The sequence below is a fragment of the Rhagoletis zephyria genome, unplaced genomic scaffold (assembly GCF_001687245.7).
Source record: "Rhagoletis zephyria isolate East Lansing unplaced genomic scaffold, Rhagoletis_zephyria_1.1 Rzeph_scaffold_05837, whole genome shotgun sequence".
Classification (NCBI taxonomy): Eukaryota; Metazoa; Arthropoda; class Insecta; order Diptera; family Tephritidae; genus Rhagoletis; species Rhagoletis zephyria.
The window spans coordinates 1-17634 of record NW_016162920.1 but is presented as its reverse complement, the minus strand read 5'-3'; the positions used below and the strand labels follow the sequence as shown (position 1 = coordinate 17634).

Genomic DNA, 17634 nt, shown 5'->3' with positions numbered 1-17634 from the left:
GCTTGGTACAATTTTTATAGTAAAATTACTGACAGGATCAATCTCAAGTCCGCTTCTTCTGGGTGAAGTTAGCCTTAATGTTCCCTCCCGGGTATCAAGGCACTTCTGTCCCCTATTTCTGAAAGCTTGTAAAACTAATTTTGAATATCACGACCCACTACTCGGCGTAAAAATTGAAAATACTGGTTCCGTACGTCATGCTGACTGCGCCCCTCGTGCGGATGCGCGGGAATGGAGGGTAAAAGCCGTTGGGATTATTATTATTATAACCTTCCGCCTTATACGAGCCGATTAAAACTTATTAATCTCCCTACACTTTTCCGTCGCAGAGAAATGCTTGGTACAATTTTTATGGTTAAATCCCTGACAGGCTCAATATCAAGTCCGCTTCTTCTGGGTGAAGTTAGCCTTAATGTTTCCTCCCGTGTATCAAGACACTTTTATCCCCTATTTTTGAAAACTTGTAAAACTAATTTTGAATTACACGAGCCACTCCGATGCTTATGCCAGGATTTTAACTCTCATTCCAGCACATTTGCTATATCTGATTCGCTTTTCAGCATTAAGAAAGCGATGCTATCCTCTTTCAATAAATGAATCATTAACATACATAAAATCATCTGATGAATTTAGTTCTGTAGCTGAACAGTTTTAGATCTCGACACTTAACAAACTCCTTCCTATTTCAAGTTCAACAGGCAACACTGTCGATATTTCCATCGATTGTTTCGTGGAAATTCATTTTCTTATTGCGCGAATTCAAGTAAGTATGCCAAAAAAATAAAAAATAATATTCTTCATATTTTCAATTAAAACAATAATTTACATATTTCTTTGCAGAGTATGGGAGTTATTCATAATTTGTATTCAAAAAGTAGCGTTTTACAACAAGTGCGACCGTTGCAAGTAAGTTTAGCGTGCTAGGATCCCTGTGTGCCCGCTTACAAGCAGTGCACGGACTTCGAGAAAATTAATATTGGTAGATTTTACATACAAAAATTGGTAGAAGTTGGTAGATTTTTTTAAAAGAAACATTATTATATATTTTTTACTCATTTAGGATAAATGAATGCTAATTCAGCTAAGATGGTGTTACCAAAGCAGCTGAATTTTCGCCTTGGGGATTTTTAATGTCAAAATGATGTATTTGTTGTAATTCTTATTGTCATTACGGGTAAAATTTGTTAGTGGAATTTTTGTTTTTGAACTTTTGCTGTCACCTTATTATATGAATTCGCCTTGGAATAAATTGTATTTCTTTATAAAACAATAAAATATTCAACAAAAAAGGTATAAATATGTAGTACATAAAAGTGGGCCCAAATCATGGCATCCGCGATCGAATGAAACACGATTCGAATCGAATGAAACAAAATAACAGCTGTTTTCACTCAAATACATTTTGAACTGAAAAAGCGAATTCGCTACCAAAAGCTGTAAAGAAAATTCCGATTCGAGTATGATTCGATCTCGGATGTCTTGATTCTGGCCCTGTTTTACAATAAAACAAACTATTACTCTGCACTTCAAAATTTTTTGATTAAAATTAGTTTTGAAATGATTTAAGTTTGCACACCATTCCTTTGGCAGTCTCCCACAAAAAACGTATTGCAAACGAAAAATATTTCCATAAACAGTTGGTTATGGTCAAAGCTAGCTCCTCATGTTTAATTTAGGTATATTCCATGATAAAATATGTATACACGGTTTTCATTTAAATCTATTTGCTTTCTTTCGGGATAATATTGGTAGATTTTTAGCCTTTGTTGGTAGAAATGGTAGAAAATAAAAAAAAACAGCTGAAAAGTTGGTAGATCTACCAATAAAGTGGTAAAGTCCGTGCACTGCTTACAAGTAAAAGTGAAAGTACAAATATTAATAAATATTTTTTCTTGTGCAGGTTAGGATCAGGTATTTTTACCACTGCAGCCTTTGGGTTGGTCAAGTGCAGCCTTTGCATATTTACAAGTAAGTATACCACCCCATAAAAGCGAAATTGGAATATTTAATAATTATTTTTTCTTGCGCAGGTCAAGATCATTTGTGTGTCGCTGGTGCAGTCTTAACAAGGCCTTTATAATATCGCACACCGTCTTCAAAAGAGTCACAACTCAAAATAATACGTTTGTCAAAAAATGCCAAAAACTATTTCTCAGCACATGATAATCATATGGACAAGGACGACTTTACCTTACATTTTTTTTAATTATAACCAGCTTTTGCTGAAAGGTAAATAAAGGTCTGTGTACATTTTCTCATACTACTGATTTCTCATAAGACTTATTCTGATTTTTCTCATAAGACTGATGTAGAAAAAGTAAAAAGCATTATAAAAATTACATTTTTAAAAAACCAAATGTAATTAAGTTACGATGAAGATCTAACATTTAAATGTAACCATTGCATTACTAAAACATTTAAAATAAAAAAAATACAAATGTAATTCAATTGAAGATATTGAAGATGTAATTTTTAATGCTACAAATATAATAATTTTTAAAAGATTAATTTATATGCATTATATCATTTGCATCTTTACTATTTGTATATTTCTTCATATAGTCCCTTTGAATAAAGGATTTGTTTGAATTCCATTAATTTTGTTTAATACTTACTGGAATTTCAATGAAACCATGGTTTATTTTGAATATTTGGGAATATTTGTCGATAAGATTTTTCTTTGGTCATAATTTTATGTGAACAAAATTCTCGTATTCTTCATTTAAATAATTTTTAATATCTATATGACATGTTTATTATACCATAAAAAAAGATAATTGTCTATTGTGTAGATTAGTGGAATCTGCTTCATACACTTAATTAAATTTTTAAACATAAAACGCATTTCAGTACTACCAGACTACTTTTCCTACTACCTTTTCACAAAAGGGGATAAAGTGGTTAGCCGCTTTCTCTTTCCTTCTCAAATGCAACCTTACAAGGCAGTCGATTGACACAAATGTCAACATTTATCCAACCTTGTATTATTGAATCATGGGAAAAAGCAACAACAGTTTAAAAGGCGAACTTAGCACAGTGCGTAGGCTTAGTCAGCTATGGTCGTTGGAGCGAATCCCACTGAAGAAGTCTGATGAGGAGATGTGGTGCTGCCACTCTTTCTTTAAAAACACAAGAAATATACTTTTGTGAATAGAAGGGGATTTCTATTCCTTTTCTTCGCACGCAAAAGGGAGATTTCTACGTAGTGAGGGATGTAATCCCTAAGTGCGGCCGAAGGTGTTCAGCCCCTCTTCTTTGGCAGCACATAAAGGAGAATTCTATGTAGTGAGGGTTATAATCCCTAAGTGCGGGCGAAGACCTCTTACGCAGAAAGGTGTTCTCTGCAAAAGGTGTTCAGCCCCTCTTCTTTGGCATCACGGAAATGAGAATTCTACGTAGTGAGGGTTATAATCCCTAAGTGCGGGCGAAGACCTCTTACGCAGAAAGGTGTTCTCTGCAAAAGGTGTTCAGCCCCTCTTCTTTGGCATCACGGAAATGAGAATTCTACGTAGTGAGGGTTATAATCCTTGAGTGCGGCCGAAGGCCGCCTACGCAAAAAGGAGTTGGACGCACACGTACTTTTTTGATAGAGTGGCAGCAGCAATTTTCCTCCATTTTATTTTTAATAGAGTGGCAACACCAGTTTTCCTCCAACTTATTTATATTAACTGCACAATATTGTTGTGGAGATTTTCAACACCGGAATATTGGATTTAAATACAGAATTTCGCGAAAATGTATATTTAAAAGATCACAGATGTATAAAAACTAATAAATACGTGTTGAGTTCACTTACTTCATTTATTCGCGTCAGATTCATCAAAACATAGTGCGAAAAGTGCAAATATTTTTGCATATAACTCTTAAGTGATTTAAAAATATTAATTTCCGCTCTCGGATTATTGTTATTCGCTTTAAAGCTCGTCGATTAATACCCGTCTCGATTGTTTTCATCAATTTTGGCGAATTAGTACCGAGGATCCCGAAAACCTCAAAGTTATGTCGAAAATCCCGAATTAGTCCCGAGAATCCCGAAATAGCCCAAAAATCCCGAAGTAGTTCCGAAGATTCCGAAATTCCTGAAGAAGTATCGAAAATCCCAAAATAGTCCAAAAATCCCGAAACAGACTAAAATTCTTGAAGTAGTCCCGAAGATTTCGAGAATCCCGAGGAAGTCTCGAAAATCTCGAATTATTCCCAAGGATCCCGAAGATTTTCGTGGAACTGGAAGTTGGAAGATTCTTAAATATCTTATTTGCGTCGCAAACAAAAGTGTTATTTAATTGAAAAATTACAAATCAAATTGATTCGCTCTACAAATCAAATCAAAAATTTGTATTTCTTATTTGGTTGAAAAATCAAATCACAAATAATTTTATTTTTTATTTGGTCAACAACCTAAATCACAAATCAAATAAATTTCTTAATTGATAGCGGATGTTAAATCAATAACATGGCCGTGGCGTTGACGTTGCTTATATCTCTCTCTCTCTCTCTCTCTCTCTCTCTCTCTATCAACAGGAAATTTGATGTGTTTCTACGCACTTCTAACACTTATTTTTCTTCTTCCAGCGATAAGTGTCCGGGTCCAACAGCAACGGAAATTATATGCAAAATAACCCTTTCCCATTGAGAGGAGCACACATCCACAAAAAATAAACCACCTGTTCTGTTTTCTGGGTTATTTTTTCCCTTAACCCGGTATTTCCCAGAACTTTTGTTGTCTTATATTTTGCTGAAAAGATGTAGACTTATGTATTTCGACCTCCTGGGCACGAATATGAAGTCCATTTTTCGGTACATTGTTACACTTTTCCGGAAAATGCGAAAAACTAGCGTTACCATATGGTAACCCTGGGTCGCCTAGGGTAAAAGTTTTTTCTTCAAGATAAAATGATTTTTGACATGTTTTTTTTTAATTCACAAGAATTGGCTGTTTTAAAACATGTTTATTAAGTAAGAAAAATATACATATATTTATGATAATACAAAAAGAACTGAAATAAATCACGGTTTGGTATGGTAATTGGCAAAACACTTTACACAAAGTCCTACGTTGCATTTTATACACGCTGTCCGTCCGTTAACTTTGCATCGTTCACCGGCACAATGCCTACGATTGGATGGTACTACAAAATGCCCAGTCTGATCATAACGTAGAGTGTATTCAACTCGACCTGGTTGTTGTGCATATCTGTGGGAGGGCATCGGACCACTTGATTTGGCTTTTGTACCGTAATGTTTACAGTAGTATACTGCCAGTTGTCGTCGAAATTCTAGTTGAGTCATTGACGGCTGCGCTTTCCGATGAAGCTGCCAAGCATTTTGAACACAAGCATCTATCAGCCAGGTAAAAATGCTATACCACCACTTTTTTCCTCTGTATGCGATACGGTATTGGGCCAAATTTTGGTCGAATCAGTCTACTCCGCACATATATTTGTTGTATTCCGTGATCGCACAAGGGCGGGGTACATTTATTTTGGCTCCACTTGCCTTCGAATAACGCTGTGCCATTGATTTCGGATTTTCACCAAAGCTGGTAGATAACATGCAGACAACATTATTATCTTTCCATTTCACCAATCGAATTCCAGTGCTTCTCATCGCAATTGATTCCGAGTAGCCTCTTTCCATTGACTTGAAGTTTTTTTTATGCACCTGTGGACGATTTTCGCGGATTGTTCCCGTAGCATTATATCCGCATGATTTGAGATACGCTAACAAAGGATAACTGGTAAACAGATTATCAAAGTAAAACGAAAGTGGCAGCGATTTCAATCTATCAGGAAAATCATCGATCATATTGATCAAAGGGGCGGCGCATTTTCCAAACTTGGCTTCGTACTCAACATTCGAACGAGGATTCTTTCCCTGGTAAATTTCGAAGTTCACCAAGTAGCCTGATGGAGTGCAAAGAGACCACACTTTGTAGCCAAATCGTAACGGCTTCCCTTTTATGAATTACTTACACCCATGTCTACCAAAATAAGATATCATACTTTCATCGAAAGAAAGATTTTGTTCGGCATGAAAATGTTCAATCATTCTTGCTTTCAAGTGATCAGTAAGGGGCCTCAATTTCCACATTTTGTCGGCATTTACACCGGTTTTAGAAGAAGCCTTGGAATTGTCTTCGAAGTGAAGACTTTGCAAAATATCTTGAAATCGATTCCGACGCATGGTGTCACTTACAAGGTTGTTGCGAATGTCTTCATCCTGACTCCACAAATTTCTGTAACTGGCGTGATAATTGTAGCCAGTAATGATCAATATGCCGATATACGCTCGAAGCTCACTGACTGTTATATTAGGGTTTGGTCTATTCTGTTCGATCGCATATACTGCACTTTGTTCGCAAATGTGTCCCAATAATGTGTCATCAAAAAATTTTTCAAATTGTTGGTGTGGTAGTAAATTACGACAATCTTCGTAATTTGCAACTGGAAAAATGGGAATAAGAGATGGCGAATCATTCTTTACACATTCAAATGTTGCTTCCTTATTCCCTGGTGGCAATGCAACATTTGAAGGTTTTGGCCGCACTTTACGTAACCGCTTTCTGTCTGGTGATGTTGCACGATTGGATGTTGTCGGTTGCTCCTCCATTCCTTGATATGTGTGTTCTACCACAATAACGGGCAAATCTTTTATATTTGGAGCTGAAGAATTCAGGACTTAAAAAATTAAAATGATTGGTAAACTAATATTGTTTTCAAACATGCCTCCAATTTCATCTTCTTCATCAAAATTTTGTAAATGTCGTCCACTAGTCATTACAACTTCACAGCCGCCTTTTAGCTGAGCCGGTCAAACATTATCTGGGATGCCCCCACATTCGTCTTCAGCGTCATCTTCGCCCGATATGTTTCCATCTACAGGAGGTTCGATGTAAATGGCAGTTGGTATATCTGTTAGTTGATTTTGGTATTCTGCTTCATCGAGCTCTTGAATGTAATCAAGCATTTGTTGCAACGATAAACCACTGAAACAGTAAAATTTATAAAATACCAAAAAACTATATAAATGAATATATTAGATAAATTTACAAACCTGCTCAGAAAATCACATGAAATGCGAAAAAACATGTACCCTAGGCGACCCACGATTACCATATGGCAACGACTTGAGTAAAATGTAAAAAAATTATACAAAAACACTTTTTTTGTACAAAAATAAATTCGCTTTTCATAGTTTATTTCCTTAGCTGCCGACTAGTGTAATTATTAATAAAATTTCTTGAAAACGTATTGCTATATGCATATACTTACCGACGTGCCATATTGGAAAACGGGAATTATTAACTTTTTTTTTGTCACCTCAATTTGACATGCGTTAGCTTCGCTAATTGAACTCAGAATAACAGAAACTTTATTTTTTGGTAAGCAACAAATATTTTGCATTAGATAACGTTTTTCCCTTGTAGTTTTGTTATGTCGTTTTGGATTTATTCGTGTTAAAGTAACGGCATATTTTGCATTACCATATGGTAATCGTGGGTTATTTCGGGTTAAATAGTGACGGTTATTTTGGGACACTTTCAAAGTGTTGAGGGTTATTTTCGACCTCTGATCTGTAATATCGTTTCGGCAGCTAGCAACGCAACTGAAGTTCGGTTGCTATCAGTAATCGACCAATTGGTCTGAGATTTTCCAAAAAGGTTCAAAATTCTCAAAGTCGAGATCCCACCGCCGCCACCCACTTCCTTAAAACTTAGAATGTAAGCGTGCTCTAAACATATTTTATATCCTTGTGTCTTTTAGACGGATCAATCCAATATAACTGGTAATCTTTAAAATAATTTATTTATTTAGTCTACAGAAATTATTAATTCCAACAGACCATTACATTAATTATATTTTAAAACAAATGTACGCTAAGATTACATCAATTATCATCAAAATTCAAAAACAGAATGCAATTGGTTTATGGAACCATAGGAGGTAAGGTCTCCAATCCAATAGGGCTCGTACTTCAAGCGGGATCCATCATCATTTCAACGTGAAGTATGGTAAGGGTACTATAAGGGCGCCAGTAGGGGCTCCATTTTGTGTACCATTAAGGGTACTTTGATAAACTCCATTAGGTCAGTGCATCTTTAATGTAGCGCAGAATAGCAGTAAGAGGCGCCAGTAGGGGCACCATTTTGTGTACCATTAAGGGTACTTCGATATACTCCATTAGGTCAGTGCATTTTTATTGTAGCGCAGGATATAAGGGGCGCCAGTACGGGCGCCATTTTGTGTACCATTAAGTGTATTTTCATATACTCTATTAGATCAGTGCATTTTTATTGTAGCGCAGGATATAAGTAAGGGGCGCCTGTAGGGGCGCCATTTTGTTTACCGTAAAAGGTACCATAATATACACCAGGGTATTTTCCAAATATGCAGCTTTTTGTCCAAGAGAACGGTGCCCAAAGCAGCAACAGTCCGGACTGTCCTGCATGTAAACGCGGGCGTGTTAAGCCTACTTCGGAACATACAGGTATTTTCTGCTGCGAATCGCCGAAGTATCCGGAAAATGTTACGGCTACCTCATAAACTGTGCAGCTACAGGTTAAGTTTTTCAGCTAACATTAAGTCAAACTATTGAATCTACTTACATAGGTATAAGTTATTTATTCAAGGCGGTTAACAATTTTTTTTAATCATAAAAAGCGAATCTGAGGTATCGATGAATTAGAAATTATTATTATTAAAGTAAAGACATAGAGAACGAAAGGCGTCATGCGATTCGTAGGTGGATTTGCAGCTGCATAGCCAAATAGGTTTGAAATATCTCGAGGGTATTGAGGGCACATTAAAACATAACTCATTAAGTGAAATTGGTCTGTCTTCAGCGATAACATGAGTTTCGAACAGAAACCAAATTTCAAAAGGCTGAATAAACTTAAAAAAAGGGTAAAATTTAAGCTTACCATTTAAGTTGGCTGGCAGTATTTTACGATAATATCGTTAGATTTAAATTACTACTACGCGAGCTAACAATTTTTTTTGAACATTCGTTTTATGCGCTTTAAAATCAATTGATGTAAGGTTTAGAGAGTCACCATACCACTCCTTCAGCGTACTACTAGCCGGCTCGCCTCCGCAAACCAGGATGTTATGGGCACTCCCATTTAAATTGACGGCATCATCATTCAGTCAGTTTCCTCTTCAGCTGAAAAAGAGCTCTTTTACTAGCGCACACGTCCTTTTCAATAAAGACAGTTGAGCCCTCCAACGTTGTTCCAAGTACACTTCCTTGCGGGACACCTGCATTTATATCATAGATATCGTATGTTTCATCTTGTATGTTAACAAAGAAATGTCTATGGCTTAGGTTTGATCTAAGGAATGGTAAAACGGCATTGGTATCAGTGTTTTTAATTTGAACAGAAGTCCGGTGTGGCACACCCTATCGAACGCCTGTTGTATGTCCAAAAAGACTGCGGAACAATATTTTCTGTCTTCCAAGCTGCTTAAAATAGTTCTAACGACACGGGGGCATTGTTCCGGTGTCCCATGCATGTGTCTGAAACCAAACTGGTGGTCAGGAATTATAGATAGTGATTCCAGCACTGGCAATAATCTTCGAAGAAATATTCTCTAGTATTTTCAAGAATACTGTCAACAGGCTTATTGGTCTATAAGAAGTTAATTCATTCTAATGCTTATTGGGCTTGGGCATCATTGTGATTTGAGAGCACTTCCACTATGTGGGAAAATGGCTCAACCTAACTACAAATCTAGGAGCCAAATATAGTGCGTTCTTAATTTTTCTCTCTGACGTCAGTATTTTTTTTAAAGGACTTTGAAATTTCCAGGATATGATTGAATAAAAAAATGATTTAAAAGATTTGGTGCATTGTAGAGCAATAATATGGATATCAGTTATAAGGAAAAATTCTATAGAATTAAAAAAAAAATTAATTTTTTGTTGCACCAGGACGAATAAATGTTGAAAATGTCCTTTTTAAAACTTTATCGTTAAATATCCTTGGAAATTTCCAATATTTATTTTTAAAAAAATATATGTCAAGGACTAATATGTAAACTACCACATCCTTGAATTTCGTCCTTCTAACTTTATTAGTTTTAGATAAAAAAAATGGACACTTCTCTTTATAAGATATTGATAGTTACAATATACATAAATGAAGGTACTAGAATCATTACACTGTACAGCACTCCGCTGGGTATTGGACCAAATCAATTTTTTTTAAGAGATTGAGCCATAGGTAAAAAAGTAATTTCTCCGTTTTTCGAAGTTAGATAGAAATCGAGATATGGGCTTTCGAAGATGGAAATAGGATCTTTGGTATATAAAAAATTATTTTTTATTATTATATGTAAATAAAGAAAAAACTAAAAATACAGTCGTAGACCGACCGCCTTTTGCTCTTATTTAAATGTTTATAACTTTTGTTTTGCAAAGTTATATTACATGTTCTATAAGCGGGCAAAGGTCGGGTCTTCGAAAAATTAAAAACCTTATATTTCAAACAATTTTGAACTGATTTTTAAAAAGTTGGTATCGTTTTAAACGTGATTTGGCCCCCTTCTTCTCTTATGATATGCCTATTTGTATACTTTGCGTGTAAAAATTTTAGAAAAAATATTTAAAAGGAAAAAATTAGTTTTTTTTATAAAAAAAATGTTTTAAACAAAAAAATTACTAATCGATTTATAAAAAGTTGATATCGTTGTAAACGCAATTAAACCTTTTTTCTGATATGCGTATCTGTATACTTCCTTTATAAAAATTTGAGAAAAAACACTTAAAATTAAAAAATACCTTTTTTATAAAAAAAATTAACAAAAAATTAAATTAAATACCCTTTATTCTGGTATGCATATTTGAATACTTTGTATATAAAAATTTGAGAAACAACACTTTTCTTTAAAAAAATACAAACCGATTTTTAAAAAATTGGTATCGTTGTAAAGGACGCCAGAAAACTTATACTTTCTTAATCCCAAAAATTTCGATTTATATACACAAAGAAAAAAATGTATTAAAACATGTATTAAAACATTTTTTCCCTCTATATAAACTCCTTCCCCCTAGGTGAAAGGCTGGCTACGCCCTTGTATACAAAAAAATTAAAGTATTTAAACCATACATCATACGCTCAGTTTGTTCTTTTAGAGCGCATACATGGTTCCAAAATAACGATTCCAGTATCTTCCAGTATATTGTAACTATCAATATCTTATAAAGAGAAGTGTAAAATTTTGTTTATCTAAAACTAATAAAGTTAGAAGGACGAAATTCGAGGATGTGGTAGTTAACATATTAATAATAACTAGAGTGCCAGTTACTGTCGACATTCGACAGTTTTTCTAGTTTTAGAAGCCTTGGAGAGGTTTTCTAACTTAACACGTAGCAAAACTTATACGGTACAAATTAACTAACCGGAAAATCTTCTGTTGGTCTTTGGAGGACCTCGGCAGGACTTGGAATTGACCCGATACATTCAAGTTTATCGATAAATTTCAATGATTTGATACATATCGATAGTTCGATGAATTTCAAGAACACTAAAATTCGATAACTCAACAAAATTCGTTAACTCGACCAATTTCGATAAATGTGAAATTCGATGGCTCGATAAATTTCGATAACTCAAAAATGTAAAAACTTTGGATACCTTTATAAATTTTTACTTTTGACATCTCCACATTTTTCGAAAGCTATCGAAAAATTTTGACATCTCATTACACTCTGTTAGCACGATAAAATTCGATAAGCAGTGATAAATCGATAAGCTTATATAATCTTGAAATTTCGATAAATCGATATATATTGAAAATTCCATAAACTTCGCTTCGTTGAACTAACCAATTTCAGTAGATCAATAATTATCGATAACTCTTTAAGTTGAAAGAACTCCATGCATTACGTCACCTCGATATATTTCGTTAAGTCTATAAATAATGATCATTCAATAAATATCGATAACTTGATACATTTCTTTAACTTGACAAATTTCGTTAATCTCACATGTTTTTATAGCTCGATAACTATCCGTAAATTTGGACAACTTAGTTTCTGTGTCTATAAATTTCGGCAACTCAGTAAACATTGATCGGTTTGAATAATTCGATACGGTGCGATAACTTAATAAGCATGGATAAATTTCGATAATTATAAACTTCGCTGATTCGATAAATTTCAGTAACCTTTATGGCTGATTTTATTTCGATTCCTATCGGAAAATTTCAGCTCAGTTAACCTAATTCTTATGTATTTCTCATTGTCTCCATTTTCGCCTTTATCTCAATTTTCGACTTTATCTCCACTTTTGCCTTTTTTGTCTTCATCGTTATCACTTGTTTCTTCATCTTCATATTTATCTTTATTTCAAAGTTTAATTTCAAATACGAAGTAAAACCAAATGCGAAACCGCTTAAATTGAATAGGTTGCAAAAACAACCATACACAAATATGGAAATTTTTAAACGACGATTTCAACCAATTTCGAAACTATAAAAACTCTCCTCATCTACAGAAAATTACTTTTCCAACGGTGTTTTTGGATTTGAAATCGGTAACTTTACCTTGGTCTTCATCTTTGTTTTTATCTTTCACATCTTTGCTTATATCCTTTTCTTTTTCTTCTCACGTAGATGAGATGAGGTGCGATGACGTGATAAGATGTGACGTGATTTTATGTGATGTGATAGGATGTCATGTCATGTGTTGTCAAATCCTGTGATGTCATGTCATATGATGTCATACCATACGATGTCATATCATGTGATGTCAAGTCATGTGATGTCATGCCATATAATGTGAGGTCACGTGATATCGTGTGATGTGATATCATATTATGTGATGTAATATCATGTTATGTCTCTTTATATCATGTGATAAAATGTGATGTGATGTCATGTAATGTGATCACATTCCATGTTCCGATTAGTATATCGATAACCCTGTTGGTAACTGTGTCGATAAAAATACCGATAACAATATCCATAAACATATAGAAAAATACAACGACTGTAAGATCGATTAATTCATCGATAAATATAACAGTCATCAGTATCGATTATTGTACATATCGTTAAAAATATAAATGACTAAATCGATAACAAAATCAATTATTTAATCGATTATTATACCTATAACAATATCCATTATTGTATCGATAACAATATCGATTATTATTATTGATTATTATATCGATTACAATAGCGGTTATTTAATCAATAACAGTATCGATAACAATATAGATTATTTTATCGATAGCAATATCGATAAAAATATCGAGTTTTATATCGATAACAATATCGATCTTCACCTCATCCTTTTCTTCATATTTATCTTTATTTTTGCATATTCCTCTCACCTTTACCTTAAAGTGTGTAAATTTACTTTGATCGTCGTTTTTTCCTGAACCTCTAGGCATCTTTGTTTTTGTTTTTATTCTCAAACCGTTAAACCGCTGAGTACCATTTCCATGTGCATTATTCCCCTCGAATTTTACGATTTACTCCCAACCAACTGCCGCTAAAAAAGTTTCACTTCATAAATTCAAGAAATGTTCTTACCATTTCAGTTACCCTAATTTTTATGTATCGGTCATTGTCTCCATTTTCGACTTTATCTTCACTTTTGCCTTCTTTTTTTTTGACTTCATCATTATCATTTATTTCTTCATCTTCATATTTATCTTTATTTCGAAGCTTAATTTCAAATGTGTAGTGAAGCAACAGGCGAAACATGTCAAATTGAACATGTTGCAGCAACATGTATACACAATTCGAAAATGTTTAAACGACGGTTTTGGCCGTAATTTTCAACCAATTGTGAAACCATAAAAACTCTGCTCAACTACGGAAAAATGCCTTCCAACGGTGTTCTTGGTTTTGAAATCGGTTCGGTAGAATCGCCAAACGAACGGAGACAATATTTATGTTAGCGTATTAATATATAGATGTTTGTACTTGTTTGAAAATAGGTACATATTTTTACACATTAGGAGTCTTCACACCGATCTTGGCACTCGGTAACTGGGTGTTCGTTAATTTTTTCCTATGTATTTGGTTTGTGTAAAATGTAACATCCAAACGAACTACATGGGGAAAAATTACCCAACTCCGAGCCACCGAGTATCAAGCTCGAGTGAGAAGACCACTTTTGTGTTATTGCTTTAACAAAATGGTTTTATTTATTTTTTAAGTTCATTTCAATTTCATACCATTTTAATCTTTCATTTTGCTCTAATTCTAGTTTTTTAATCTCGAAATCATTTTCAAGCTTTCGCCTCTCCATTTCTAATTTTTGCTTCTCAACCACTTTCGTCCATTCAAATTTTTGGATTTCCAATTGTACCTGCTTTTCTCGAAAATTTTTCTACGCTTAACTCTAGATGCAAACGTGGTAGCTGCAGATGAGGTGCTCGGTTCATCACTTGCCGGAAAGCTCTCGTCCTCTAAATCAGTCGCATCGAGTATACTGCAATCGAAAACATCGGTAGACGTGTCCATTACAACAACTTCAATTTCCTTCGATTTCGAAAAAATGTCGAAAAGTTGGTCCAAATGTGGACATTTTTTAAGCACTTTTTCTATACATAAACAAGAAATTTAAAGCTATTGTAATTAAAATCAAAGAACAGAATATGCGTACTTCTAATGGTAGTTAAATTTTCGTCATCCCCCAGTCCAGCGGCGGTAGAGTCGCTCCATCCATCGACGTTTTGCAAGGTGCCTTTTAGGTGGCGAGCTTTGCATTTTAGCATATTCCAAGTCGCATCGATTTTGGTTTCTTCCAACAATTTTTTGTCATACAGTTGGGCGGTTGGTTTCTGCAATTTCAAATATAAAAGTGGAAAAATAAACAAAAAGAAATAGACAACCTAAAGAATCGTACAACCATACCTCGATATTTCTGTGCCCCTGCATATAGCTCAATACCTTCTTCATTTCATCCTCTGTCCATTTTTTCACTTCGTTTTCTCTTTTGCGTTTCCGAACTTCATTTGACGCTGGAATAAAATGAAAATGTACAATTAAAATTGATTTTTATTTCCAACGAAGTATTTTTTACTTACTTGCACTCATTTAGGTTGTGAACTTGTAAACAAAAAACAGCTGTTAATACCAGAGCTACCTACATAAAATTCTTAATTTGATGATGCCAGTTCGCTTTTTTGTGCTGCCATCTAGTAAATTTGTAGTAGAGTCCGACCGATTCCATTTTTTTTTCAGGTACCGATGCCGATTAATCGGCTTATGGGAAAGAATCGGCCGATACNGCCGATTAATCGGCTTATGGGGAAAGAATCGGCCGATAGCGATGCCGATGCCAATTCCATAAAAAATTACAAATAAATGTATTAATTCATAAAATCAGTACATTTCCCGGCGTTAAAAAAACAAAGAAAAGAAATAATTGAATTAATTGGCTTGTTATGCAACATTACATACACATGTATGTACATCCATACATATGATGTGTAAAAATATATGTACATATATCACATTTATGTACATTACATAAACACTTTTTTATATGGTGCTAAGCAAAAAATATTTAGGAACATAAAATTTCATTTCGTTTTGTACTAAAATACACTATTTTGCACTCAGTGCATAAGAACTTATATGCTAGCTACGTATGTACATACGTATAGTGGTCCACAAAATAAAAGAGTTGCGATATTTTGACCGATTTTGTCAATTTTATTTAATGTTTATTATTTTTTTTTATAAAAGTCTAGCTGGTATACAACAAACACCATATAAATTCAGATTTCAAACTTTGTACAAAAATTAGAAAAATTCTGCTTATTTTCACCAAAATTTCAAACTTTTTAATCAGAATTTTGGTATGCAGTTTTGTAGACCATCTCATTGTAGTATAATGAAGTGCAAGTTTCAAGCTGCTATAAAATCTCGTTAATTTTTGGCAATGTTTTTTGCTGGCAGTGTTCTCCATAAAAATAATTTCTGTGAGCTGTCTGCAAATGTTTTTTTAAAGTTGGCTGTCGCTTCACCTGAACATTTGAAAAGAAATTCCAAAGAATCGGCGAAAAATGGCCGATGCCGATGCCGATGCCGATGCTCAATTTTGTGCCGATACTAGCCGATGCCGATGCCGATGCCGATTAATCGGTCGGACTCTAATTTGTAGTATTTTCCAACACTGACAATAAGCAGTTCATCACATAATCTGTAAACAAGGGTTTGGGTTGGTCAAAGTTGGTTATTTTCATTCAGTGTATTTTGTTATTGTTCATATAACCACATAACCCGATAACGTAATAACGAACCAAGCGTGAACAAAATAATTAAAAAATTTACATTTGTAAACTACGGGCAACTTCATCCCTCATTTCCCCTTCATCTACAATCGCCTGATGAATCGTCTGCAGCTCTCCAGTTCGTCTGCAGCTCTCCAGTTCCTGTATAGCGAAGTGCAATGATGCCGTACAATAAAACCATAGGAAATAACGCCATATGGCTTTATTTCACTTTACATTGAGAAATAAAGCCATATTTTTGCGTATTGTCTTATTTCTTACTGTGAAACAGTGATCGGACTTCTACCACATTGTGGTACATCTGCCACTTTTTTAGCATCTACCACATCTATCACTCAAGGTCTGAAATCTACCACATATTCGCGTTTTTGAGTAGTTTTATTTTTGCTTGACATAAGTAAACACATCCGAATGGGAGGATAAAATAAATTGTAAAATAGTAAATTGCCTCAGTAATCAATTTTTCGACAGAAAACGCGGTTTTATTGTGTTAAATTGCAAAATATGTGATTTATAAAAATAATTACTTAATTAATTGTACTACAGACATAGAGTCTATCCGACAAACTGCGGCAGAAAGAATTACAACGCAACGAGAAAAAGCAAAACAACGATTTGATCGTCAGCATACTAAGCCGAAAATATATAAGAAGGATGATATTGTATTAGCTGACAGCGAAGTGAGTAGTACTGGTGAACCACGTAAATTAGAGCCACGCTTCAAGGGGCCTTTTGTCGTTGCCAAAGTTCTCGGTAACGACCGCTATGTAATTGAAGACCTTCCTGGTTCTCGACGTTCACAAAAACGCTACTCTACCGTATTTTCGTCCGAAAAGCTAAAACCATTTAATTATACATTTCCTGACAACGATAACGACAGTCTGGTAAGCTCAGGCGACGACGAGATCTGATGGGGGTCGATCAGAGATGCACGGGACGAAAGAAGAAACGAAGAAATAGGCAGTCGGTCAATTGAGCTATGGCGACGCGCACGCATTATTTAAATTCGAATTCTTACTAAATACATTTACTTTACTTCAATTAAATATATACATTAAATGAATTCTATACTATTAAAACATTGGTGAAGTGTTTTCGTTTTCTTTACACAAGATAGAATCAATTCNTTACTAAATACATTTACTTTACTTCAATTAAATATATACATTAAATGAATTCTATACTATTAAAACATTGGTGAAGTGTTTTCGTTTTCTTTACACAAGATAGAATCAATTCAAAAACAATTCCTAATTTTTGCTTTAAGAAATTTCCGTTGGGATTCTCAATAAAAGCCGTTTAAAACTTATTAATCTTCCTACACTTCCCAGGCGCAGGCAAAGGCTTGGTACAATTTTTATGGTTAAATTCCTGAC

General features: G+C 34.4%; 1 protein-coding gene across 1 annotated transcript; it reads right to left on the bottom strand.

Annotated features, from left to right (window-relative positions):
- Window positions 1-14179: 14179 nt before the first annotated feature.
- Window positions 14180-15192, bottom strand: LOC108372523 (uncharacterized). The gene is made up of 4 exons (XM_017628240.1): window positions 15047-15192; window positions 14874-14980; window positions 14623-14800; window positions 14180-14560 (listed from the first exon to the last, which is right to left on the bottom strand). Exons 1-4 carry the CDS (start codon window positions 15054-15056, stop codon window positions 14268-14270), a joined length of 588 nt encoding a protein of 195 aa, XP_017483729.1. The 5' UTR covers window positions 15057-15192; the 3' UTR covers window positions 14180-14267.
- Between the last annotated feature and the right edge of the window lie 2442 nt (window positions 15193-17634).